The 12,340-nt window shown below is 45.8% G+C and overlaps 1 protein-coding gene across 1 annotated transcript in view; it reads left to right on the top strand.

The window, feature by feature from the left end:
* ITGB5 (integrin subunit beta 5) overlaps positions 1–12,340 on the top strand; it is a 110,387-nt gene that overhangs the window by 24,710 nt on the left and 73,337 nt on the right. Inside the window, exon 4 of the mRNA XM_082392301.1 lies at positions 6,321–6,570. Coding sequence (XP_082248427.1) covers positions 6,321–6,570 — 250 coding nt within the window. The remainder of the gene's footprint in view (positions 1–6,320; positions 6,571–12,340) is intronic.

Raw genomic sequence — 12,340 nt, 5'->3', positions numbered from 1 at the left:
CCTCAACAAAGGGTATAAAATCCTTAAGAAAGGATGTAAACTTTAAAGCATATTGAAATGGTAAAAAGCTAGAGGTGGAGCAGTTAGAAAAGGTTTACTTAAGTCTTTATTTGCCTCAGTCCCTTAGCCTGTTAAAAACTGACCTCTGATTGGTAGCTAAAAAATTTTTTTTAATATTTTATTTTGAAGTAATTTTAGAGTTGCAAGAAGTTGCAAAAATAATAGAGAGTTCTTGTGTACCCTTCTCAGCTTTTACCGATGATAACATGTTACATAACCAGAGTATGTTATCAAAGCCAGGAAATTGACCTGGGTATCATACTGTTGACTAAACTACAGGTGATTGGTTGCTTTTGATATGGGCTTCCTGCCAGCCCTTATCTATGCTGCTTTTCTCCCCTCTTCCACGTTCTGATTGGAGATGGCAGGTACCTGACTTAGGTATCGCTTCTGCTACCCAGACTGACAATGCTCACTTAAAAAGACTTGATGATGGATGGACAGTGCTTTGCTATAGACTGAATATGTTGAAATTCTAACTAACTCCCGATGTGATGGTATTAGGAAATGAAGGGGGGCCTTTGAGAGGTCATGGGGTGGAGCCCTCATGAATGGGATTAGTGCTATCAAAACAAAACCCAAAAACCCTCAAGACCCTGGAGGGTACTTCTCCGCTTCGGTAAGAAGTCTGTAGTATGAAACCCAGAAGAGGGCTCTCACCAGAACCTGACCACGCTGGCCTGATCTTGGACTTACAGCCTTTATAACTGTGAGAAATAAATTTCTGTTGGTACTTGTTATAGCAGCCTGAACTAAGATAAGATTATTTTCAAGGAAACTAGAAGTGCCAAGCCCTAATTGCTTGGGGTCAGACACTGTAAAGGCCAGTAACTCTTCTGATGGTTCTACCTGTCAAGTGTCAGAATTCTGAGGTGGGGAGTGGTGTTTGGTACAGCAGGGCGGCCAGTGAGGTAGTTCTTTGGTTCTGGGTCTGGGTTTAATTCTGGGTACTGATTGCCTTCTGCTGCAGTGAACAGAGAGCTGGATGATAGTCTTATAAGTTATGCACTAGGCCCCTAATTCCCTGTTCAGCTGTAGTCCATTTTTAACATAGCTGATTTTAATGTTTCTTTCAATTTCTAGCACAGAAGTATAATTCTAGGGAATCAAAAAACTATATTGGGGATAGCAGGAGTATTTATCTGTTGAGACACTACTTTGTCTTAATATTTGAACAAAAATCAATCTTAAAAAACCCAAAAGTTGTTGCTAGAATTCCCTACTTTCATTTTCCGGTCATGTTTGTCATCTGGTATATGTTCCTAAGGAAAAAGCTCACTTTTCACTTTTCATTGAAGGGAAGATAGAAGAAACCTTTAAAAATACATTTCAGAGGGAATGCTGGTTGATATTTGATTATGGTGGGAGAATCTACACTTAGGAACCCAGCAGTGGCAGGAATTCTGTGCGAAATACAGCTGGGGCTGGGTGCATTGGAAGCAGGATAAACCAGCAGGACATGGGAGGGGCTGCTTGCAGGAGAAGCTTCCTCCTCACAGGTGTGAGGTGATCAGCTTTTCTCTTCTTTTTTAAAAATATTTATTTATTTGGCTATGTCGGGTCTTAGTTGCGGCATGTGGGATCTTCTTTGAGGCATGCGGGATCTTTCGTTGCAGCACGCAGGCTCTTTGTTGTGTGTGGGCTTCTCTCTAGTTGTGGCACGTGGACTCCAGAGTGCTTGGGCTCTGTAGTTTGTGGCACACGGGCTCTCTAATTGAGGCCCGCGAGCACAGTAGTTGTGGCGCACGGGCTTATTGCCCCGCAGCATGTGGGGTCTTAGTTCCCCAACCAGGGATCGAACTCGCATCCCCTGCATTGCGAGGTGGTTTCTTTACCACTGGCCCACCAGGGAAGTCCCTGATAAGGTTTTCTTTGGGGTTTGTTTTATCCTATTTCTCTGATCCTGCTGCTTGTCCTGAGGTGGGGGTTATGGGGGATGGTTCCAGACAGGAGGGCTGCAGCCACAGGAAGAGACGAGCCTGTAAGGGGGTCTTTTTAAAATAAATTTATTTATTTATTTTTGGCTGCGTTGGGTCTTCGTTGCTGCACGCGGGCTTTCTCTAGTTGCAGCAAGTAGGGGCTACTCTTCATTGCGGTGCGCGGGCTTCTGATTGTGGTGGCTTCTCTTGCTGCGGAGCATGAGCTCTAGGCGCACGGGCTTCAGTAGTTGTGGCTCACGGGCTTAGTTGCTCTGCGGCATGTGGGATCTTCCTGGACCAGGGCTCGAACCCGTGTCCCCTGCACTGGCAGGCAGATTCTTAACCACCGCGCCACCAGGGAAGTCCCTGTAAGGGGGTCTTATATGGAGAGGGGGGAGGGGGACACGTGGGCTGGGCGGTGTCACCAGAGACTGGCACAGATCAAGTGCCCACAGTGAAGGCGAGCCCGGCTCTCACTCTCCTGGACTCAACGGGAGGTAGCGACTGGTTTAAAGTCTCGGGTGGGGTCTTCCCCGGTGGCATAGTGGTTGAGAATCCGCCTGCCAATGCAGGGGACACGGGTTCGATCCCTGGTCCGGGAAGATCCCACATGCCGCGGAGCAACTGAGCCCGTGCGTCACAACTACTGAGCCTGTGCTCTAGAGCCTGCAAGCCACAACTACTGAGCCCGTGTGCTGCAACTACTGAAGCCCACATGCCTAGAGCCCGTGCTCCGCAACAAGAGAAGCCACTGCAATGAGAAGCCCATGCACTGTAATGAAGAGTAGCCCCTGCTCCCCGCAACTAGACAAAGCCCGCACGGAGGAACGAAGACCCAACACAGCCAAAAATAAATTTAAAAAAACAAATAAAAGGAAATGTTGTCGTTATGATTAAAAAAAAAAAAAAAAGTCTCGGGTGGTGCAGAACTGGGTGGCTGGAGGTATTGTTGAGTGTGCATGGTTCCGGAAGTATACCCAAAGATGGAGAACGTGCCCCAGACCCTCTCCCGGCATAGGGTGCCCCTGGGGTGCAGCAGCAGCTTCACCTTCAGTCAGCTAACCATGGGGGCTCCCTCGGTGGGGGAGTTGCGGCACTGTAGCTTCATTCCCATGCTTAGCACCCACGCTGAGAACTGGTCCAGAAATGTCAGTCCCTTCAAAATCTGCTGATGTAACTGAGTCCAAGCTTGTACTGCTCACCACACAACAGGCGAGTAAATTGAGAGACGAGTTGCTGGGGCAAGGAATAGCAACTGTATTTGGAAAGCCAGCAGACCGAGGAGATGGTAGACTAGCGTCTCAAAGAACCATCTTCCCTGAGTTAGAATTCTGGCTTCTTTAATACTAACAGGGGAGGGGGAAAGGGCCTGCTTCCTGCCAGACTTGGAAGGGGATGTGTTAATTTCTTCCTTCTTGCAGCTAATCACATGTAGGCCTGGTCAGGATGTTTCCTGTGAGCTAAACAAAGGTATTGTAGCTTAATGCTCATTACCTGGGAGGCAGGGTTCCCAGAGATGGGTCAGTATGTATAATTTAATCTTACAGGCAACATCCCTTTAGTGATTAACTTGTAGTAGAATAATAAGGTTCTTTCTTCCCTATTACACTGACAGAACATTCCATTATTGCCAAGACCAATTGAGGAGTTTGTAGCATGTAAAATCCAGCATAGATAAGGTAGCCATAAACCCTCATTCTGAACATTAATGATATTACCCCTTTTCTTACACCCCTCCCTTCTTGGAAAACTGGGAGAGAAATTTTTTTTTTTTTTTTTTTTTACCATTTGCAGCCTCCCTATGGGGAGGTGTGTGTGTGTTTTAGTGATCAATTTCTCTTAGAATGTAATGACAAGAGATTTCTTACTTCAGAATAGATAACCTCTTAGTATAGAGGTTATATAGAGGTCTCTCTCAAAGAGACCTATGTATCACATCTTGTTTCCCTCTTTGCCTTCATGTCTGGAAAATTTGGAGTTAAATATAATACCCAAGGCCGTTAGCCATTCACACTCAAGTTTTTGGCAGAATGTTCTGTCTCTCTTTTTAGCCCCACAGGAAACTGCTTTAATAATTGACTTTCAGGGCAACTGAGGCCGAAGTTTTTCTTGTGTGGAAGCGTTTGTATGGTGTTTATATATGCTGTCTCCTCAATACCCACAATAATTAGCATCCTCCTCATTTTACTGATCCGGAAACTGAGCAGCAAGTTTAAAGGAGCCTGAGGTCTTGAGCCCTTGGTGACAAGGTCTGGATTCCAACCCAGCTCTTGCTTTCCAAGGCTAGTGTCCACTTCCCTCCCATGGGTGCCTCCCAGCCTCCCTGAATCCAAGCTAGTTCCCTGTTTCCTGGTCCTAAAGTGTTCATCTGTAATTGCTCATAATCCCCCAAAAGGTGTAAGTGGATTCTGGATTAAAGAAGGTATACCTGGGAACTTGGGGGAAGGGCCCAGGTAACAAAATACAGGAGACCTTGTAAAGAGGTCACGGGATTGGACAGAGGGGACATGATCGCAGGCCCTCCCGCCCCTCCCCCACTGTGATGTGGCATCCAGGGATGGGAGGGGCCCTGTGCAGGGACATGGGAACCAGAGACAGATATTGTAGCAGTCCGGAATTCATTCTGGAAGAAATCTCGAACATTCCTCTGTTTGAGTCAGACTCCAATGGCTTTTAAAAATAGGCTCGTACCAACAGGCAACCCAAACTACATCCATCATCAGGCTAGAGCAGTGCATGCAAGGACAAGTCAGGGGAAGCAGGCTCGGCTCTGTCACTCAGACTACCATGGTGATTATAATAATCATACTTCATTTGGGCAGGCCTTCACTGCTTACAGAACACTCCTTCCCACGTGAGTGCTTCATAGCCTTAATGCTGTAGTGCTGTTGTTATTGCCAGTTTACAGTTAAGGAAATGGAGGCTCAGGTTGCACCGCTAGTTGAGGGGCAGAGCTGGAATTTGGACTAAGATCTTGTTAATGAAGTATGCCTCGTCTGGGGTAGGAGGAGGTGCGGGGAGCACAGAGCACTGGGTTCCCTATCCTGCGAGTTCAAGAAGGCTTCATTCAGCTCGCTGGTTGTCAGCTTGAGGTGAAAGATTGATTCCTCTGAGACGTGACTGCGGGCAGATGAGGTGTGGACCCTCGCGCAGGAGCGAGGCCACCTTCGCCGTTGCACCTGTGAACACGCAAAGGACGTCCAGATTTCAAATGTGTGTGGACAGTTCTATCCGAAGAGTTCAAGGACATCTCTTGGTGCCTCTGAGAGGCTAACAAGCCTGAGGGCAGATAGGATCACCTGGTAAAATTCACTACTTGAGGTTGTTTCTGAACAGTGTGCTTTTAGAGATTATGAATGCTGAAGGGTCATCATCCTGGCACGCGTCCTCCGGTTACCGCGCTGACTTGGTTTGGGCCTTTCCGCACACCAGGTGGGGCTAGCTTGCAGAGGCCACGCCTGCCAGACACTGCCTTTGTTTTCTTCTTTTCCTCTGAATCAATTTCTTTTCCCTTTGGCTGTTGACTGCTTATTATAGAACCAAAAGTTACTTTCTCTTTCTTGTAGCTGTAGGCAAATCTAGTAGTGTTTCTTTTCTTTTTCTTCTTTTTCTTTTCCACGGTGCTAAAATTTGGAACATGCCTTCCTATATTTATACATATCATTTATGATAATAATGATTTGTGTCTGTGATGTCAGATATGCTGGAGAGCTAAATACGATTGTTTGATAAATGGCTAGGGAGATAGAAATAGGTGGACCGGCATAAGCATAAACATTTTTGCCCTCTGGGGGTATTTTAAGTAACCATCTTTGTTTTCCCAGTCTCCCTTGCCTTGTACATCTCTCTTCCCCACCTCAGTTCTTACTCATGTCTGTACCCTTCTTTTGTTAACTTCTTTCCTGTTTTCTGTTTCACATACACCTTTACAGCTTCCTGGCCACATTCCTGTCTTGGCCAGTCCTTTCTCTGAAGTTGGTATGTGGTTGGTGGGCTACTTTCACCCAATTTGTGTCTGTGGAATTGTCTGGTTCACTGTCCGCCAATTACCTAAGGGTCCTTTTTGCTGAGAAAACAGGACACTACTAAGGAGATTGGTTCTTAAAGAGTTTTCCTTAAAAAGTGCTGAGGCCTGTGTGTGAAAGGAGAACCTAGAGCTGCATCCTTAGCACCCATATTCCCTTCGGTCACTCTGTTTCCAGAGTGAAAAAGATGTCTTCTGAGAGGCACACAATCACTAAAGAAAAGTCAGAGGTGGACCAGCTTTGAAAGCAAAACCCATCCCTTCAGCCCCAGCGAATTGAATGACCTCTAACACGCATGGTCTCTCGGTTGGCACAGGTGACAAGACTACCTTCCAGCTGCAGGTTCGACAGGTGGAGGATTATCCAGTGGACCTGTACTACCTGATGGACCTCTCTCTGTCCATGAAGGATGACTTGGACAACATCCGGAGCCTGGGCACCAAGCTTGCCGAGGAGATGAGGAAGCTCACCAGCAACTTCCGCTTGGGGTTCGGGTCTTTTGTAGACAAGAACATCTCTCCTTTCTCCTACACAGCGCCAAGGTACCAGACCAACCCGTGCATTGGGTGAGTGACCAGCTGCCCTTCTGTTGGGTATTCAAGGATGGGGGAATGGATCAGTGGGAAGACTGAGCCTAAAGAAAGGCCTAGGGAGTTCATATCTGGGTGCGGGGAGGGAACCTGGCTAAGGTGTTAAATTTGATGAAGGATGATCCAGCTCTGTCCTCCCTCTGCCTGCAAAGAACTAAATTGTTACAAGGTTGCCTAAAGATACAATGATGATAGCTCATTTGTTTTCCTACCTGCCAGACACAGCACTGTTTTCTACACTAATAGATTTTAGAGAGTGTTCTCAGGAAGTGATGGACCCTGGTGATCAGGGAGGGAGCAGGCAGAACAACTTAAACTATCTCCTTGTTTGGAGTGACTGAGATGTTTGGAATAAGTGAATCAAAGTCGGTTCCTATTGTTTATATACATAACTATAACTTACCTTGACAAAACAAAATGAAAACCCTGCCCTTTATAGGTGTGATTTTTTTTTTTTTCCCCAACATAAGTACTTGAATTAGAAAATATTTGACAGGGCTTCCCTGGTGGCACAGGGGTTAAGAGTCCGCCTGCCAATGCAGGGGACACGGGTTCGAGCCCTGGTCCGAGAAGATCCCACATGCCGTGGAGCAACTAAGCCCGTGTGCCACAACTACTGAGCCTGCGCTCTAGATCCCACGAGCCACGACTACTGAGCCCTCATGCCACAACTACTGAACCTGTACTCTAGAGCCTGCGTGCCACAACTACTGAGCCCTCATGCCTAGAGCCCGTGCTCTTCAACAAGAGAAGCCACTGCAAGGAGAAGCCCGCGCACCACAACGAAGAGTAGCCCCCTACTCGCGGCAACTAGAGAAAGCCTGCGCACAGCAACAAAAACCCAATGCAGCCAAAAATAAGTAAAATAAAATAAATAAATTTTAAAAATTAAAAAAAAAATTTTAAAAAGAAAATTTTCGAGAAATTATTAGAGAACAAGAGTTTCTAACTACTGCAGTGAGCAAATCCAAAAGTATGTAATGACTCAAACTTGAAGGAAGTTTATTTTCTGCTAACCTAAGTGCAGATGGGTCTCCTGATCAGTGGACACCTGTCCTCTAAGCAGTGACTCAGGTTCCCAGGCTCCATTGGTTCACGTGTGGCTTGTAAGGTCATCATGCCTGGAGGATTGCTCATAGGAGGATCCTATGGACCAGGATAGAGTGGCCTTTGCTCCTACATTCTGCTCTACAGAGCTGGGTTCTAGCGGGGAGGCTGGGAACTAGGTTAGCTGTGCGCAGTGGAAGAGGAAAGGGGACGGTGAATAGGTCCCTGCCGTAGTGCATTTGTGTATTGGAGGTGGAGGGTCACTTCCTCCAACTCCCCAATACAACCTTTGTCAAGGTGGTTTGTTTCCTTTCTGGGCTTTCAAGTGTTCTTTTAAATGGCAAGATTATGCAGTGTGACAACGAGTGATAACCTTCAACTTTTTCTTGACTCATTTCCATGTTCAGCTTTGGTTAGGCTTTGGCATGTGAGGCCCCAAAGCATCGCTAGATGAGGAATAGCTAAGACTTACGTTCTTACTAAGTGTCAGGCACTCACTGCACTTCATACCTTATATGGATTATCCCATTTAAATCTCGTAGCAATCTTTTGAGGTCTCTAGAAGTGAGCTGTATTTTATTTTATTTATTTATTTTATTATTATTATTTTTTAATTAATTTATTTTTGGCTGCGTTGGGTCTTCGTTGCTGCGCGCAGGATCTCTAGTTGCAGCGAGTGGGGTCTGCGTTGAGGTGCGTGGGCTTCTCATTGCGGTGGCTTCTCTTGTTGCGGAGCACAGGCTCCAGGCACGCAGGCTCAGTAGTTGTGGCTCACGGGCTCTAGAGCACAGGCTCAGTAGTTGTGGTGCACGGGCTTAATTGCTCCTCAGCATGTGGGATCTTCCCGGGCCAGGGATCGAACCCGTGTCCCCTGCACTGGCAGGCGGATTGTTAACCACTGAGCCACCAGGGAGGTCCCGGTGAGCTGTATTTTAAAGATGAGGAAACCGAGGCTTAGAAAGATTACACAAATAGTAAGGGGTAGACTTGGAATGTGAATCAGGATGAACTGCTTCCAAAGGCTGTTTCCATTAATATGATGCTTATTTTTTCCCCATCCAAATCACACTGCCACCCAGATGCTTTCCTTGACTTTGAGTAATAATACCATTCCAAAACCACCCACCCTTCTAGGCACTTGCCTAAGGGTAATGTTAGGCTATGCTGCAGTAACAAGCAATCCCCAGATCTCAGTGGCTCAACAGAATGAAAGTTTATTTCTTGCTTGTACAAAATCTGATGGGAGCTGCTTTCTCTGGCGGCTCTTCTTCAGGTGGTGACTCAGGGATTCTTGTGATGTCATTTTCTATTCTTTGTCTCCTTGGCTGCCCCTGAGGGGAAGAGGGCTGCTCTTAAGCCCCTGAACCTTGTCTAACTTCTTGTCTCCCCTTTGGCAGCCTCAACAGTTCCCAGCTCTGGGTTGGACTGGGGGGTGGGGGTGAGGTGGTATTTATGCTGGTATTGTATGTTCTGAATCCTTCCTGATCCTTCTGTACACACTCCTAGAAGCTAACTTAGATCTTCCCCGGGATTGCAGTGACACAACAGTGGAAAAAACAAGAAGATAAGAAAAAATTTTAGATACAAATGAGATTCTAAGTTCCTTAGCCACAGAGAGGCACTAGGTGTCCTCACTTGCTGGGTTTAGGTTCCTCCTGGCCACAGGTAGCTGCTGGCATTATTGTCACTTTGCTCCTGTCCCCAAGGCCCTTTTCAGCTGCATCCCAGTGCCGCATGTCTTTTTGTTGGAGTTCTGCTACTTACCAGGAGCAACAGCATCTTAACCCAGAATTTTTTCAGTTCATTCGGAATAGTGATTCTGTCTGCTACTTTCCACCTCTGCCCTCTGGTTGGGTCCTGTCTCCTGACAGACAGGGCGTGTCTCTACTTTGATTCTTCTGGGGACCATCGGCGAACTGTCAGATGCTAGATTGGAGGCTGGCAGAGGATGAAGGACTGGCTCGGGGCCCTCAGCATTGAATATTCAAGGTTATTACACTCTCCTTATTCAGAGCTACTTCTCCAAGCCCTAGAAGGCAGAACCAACTGCAGACAGTAGAAGTTTTGACAGTGAGTACAAGGCACACTGACAAGCTGCTTGGGAGACAGGAAATCCGGTGAAAGAATGGGGGTTTGGAAGGAAACATCAGGTCTGAGTTATACAGATCTCTCTTCCCTAAGCTGGGCAGCACAAAAGGGGAGTCACGGCATGGCTCAGTGAGCAGGCTGAGATGTATCTCCCACGTCCAGGCAGTGGACTGTGTGTGGTTGCCTGGGTATCCTCGGAGATTCCCCGCTGTTCCTGGAGGAGAACAGAGCAAGCGGGGGGGGGGGATGTAATCAGGCTGTTTCTGTTCCTGATTCAGCCTGTACATGTGCTTTGTTTGCTTTCCTAAGTTTTAATGGCACTGTGAATTAGTTACCAATAGTTAAAAATAAAAGATTTAACAAAGAATAGCCAGGATTTCAGGTTTTCTCAAAAAACCAGGAGGTCTAGTAAAGCCCGCCTTGTTCCACGTGTTCTTTGGCTGCCACAGTCCCTACCACTCCCTCTTGTCTCCCAGCTGGGCTGCTTCACTGGTTCTGTTATCGGGCCCTCTCCAGATTCTTGGACAGCAATACCATAGAAACGAATATTACTCCCACAAGACTCTTAGGCAAGCGAAGCTTTTTATTGAAAGGATAGCTTGTGCACAAGGGAGAAGGTGGAAAAGAGTGTCAGTTCCCCGAGGACTTTCTGGGAAGGGGTTTTAAAGGCAGTGAGGGAGGAGGCCACAGGGTGCCTGAGCAGCTTGTGCTCAGTTCTTGGATTGGTTGGCATGGAGGTGAAGTTTGGAGCATCATCAACCTTCAGGTTTCACGCAGTCTGGGGTCTGTGTGCCCGCAGTCAGCAGTTTTCGTCTGGGGGCCTGCTTCCTGCTAAAACACCTTAGCAATGTGTGTCAAGCTTTTATCTATATCTTTCAGGGAACTGGGAGTTTGGCAATTCTGCTAGGTGGCGGATTTATAGTTCCGCTTTTGTCCTTCGGAAACCATGTACAGATGTCAGTGGAACAGAGATAGAGCTAATCTTTTACTCCTGTGAGTCTCTGGTTGTTGTCTCAGAAGCCCAAGTTTTTAGGTGCTGTTTTTCTGGCCTGTCAAGCCCGCTTTCTCAAGGTCGTTCCCTTGGTCCTTTTCCAAAATGGCTGTACTGTTGTCTTCCTGTCTCAGTTTGAGTTCCATGCTTGACTCCGTAGTTGCTGTCTGTGATCCTTGTCTGTTCTTTTCCTTCAGCTCATGTGGAGAGAAAATCACAGCGTTCTCTCTCAATGTTACCTTCTGTTAGGTTTTTGCTCCTGTGGTGGTGTGGAAGTAGCAGAAGTAGCCCCGGGAAGTTCTGGGGAGATGGGGGAGTCAGGAGGAGTGATTTAACCACCTGTGCAGGACATCTCAGAAGAGAACCAGTTTTTCATGGGGCTTTCTTGAGGTTTGGCCCTCCTCCTGCTCCAGATGTTTCGGCCAAAGGATCAAAATCCTATACTTATCCCCTTCCATCTTAGAATGAACCAGAAATGCCAGAACTGAAGTAAGTAGTACCAGGGCTGCCATAAGAAGAGAAAAAAAAGCAATTTAATCATCAGATTAAAGAACTGTTTAATTGCTATTCTGAGTAATAGAAATAGTGTTCCTGGGAAGAGTCACATGATATTCACTGGTACAGGATTTGATGAATTAATCCGGCCTGTTATTTCTGGTTGTGAACACTTTTTCTTTTGTTAGAGGTATTAAGCTGTTGCTGATATACATGCCATGTCTCATTTATATGTGGCATCTAAAAAGGCCAAGCTCATAGAAACAGACAGTAGAGTGCTGATTGGCAGGGGAAGGGGGAAATGTTGGTCAAAGGGTACAAACTTACAGTTATAAGATGAATACATTCTGGAGCTCTAATGTACAGCATGGTGGTGATAGGCAACAATACTATACTTGAAATATACAATTGTATACTTGAAAGTTGTTAAGAGAGTACATCTTAAGGGTTCTCACCACACACACACAAAATAGAAATACATATGTAAAAATCTTTGCAGGTGAGATAATACATTTCATCCTTCATCATTTATATTTTTTCTTACCCTTTGTATTTCTTCCAAGAGGTCATGGTACTCCTTCACCCCCTTGAAGGTATTATTTCATTGTCTTCTGGCATGTCCTGTGGCTGACGAAAAGTCTTCTATCTAATGGTTTTCCTTCTCTCTGGTGGCTTTTAATATTTCCCTGTGCTTTTCATGTCCTATAATGATATGCATTCCAATGTGGCTAGGTTGGATTTAGTACTTTTATTTGCATTGTTCAGAACTTGCTCTGCTTGTTTAATCTGAGAATATAGCTTTATTCTTGAAAATTTTCAGACATCATCTGACTCCTGTCTCTGATTCTCTCCATTTTCTTTCTAACACTACTAGGTGAGTGTTGGAGCCTCTCATTCTAAACTTCGTGTTTCTAAATTGTTCTCCCGTAATTTCTACCTCTTTCTTTCCCTTAGCTTCATAATAGAAAATTTCTTCCAGTTTATCATTTTGTTCTTCAATTTTTAAAAATAAATTTTATTTTATATTGGAGTATAGTCAATTAACAATGTTGTGTTAGTTTTAGGTGTACAGCAAAGTGATTCCATTATACATATACATGTACTTATTCTTTTTCAAATTCTTCT

Source organism: Balaenoptera borealis (assembly GCF_965194805.1).
Source record: "Balaenoptera borealis genome assembly, chromosome: 5".
In the NCBI taxonomy this organism is placed as follows: domain Eukaryota; kingdom Metazoa; phylum Chordata; class Mammalia; order Artiodactyla; family Balaenopteridae; genus Balaenoptera; species Balaenoptera borealis.
This window is presented reverse-complemented; position numbering and strand designations above follow the sequence as displayed.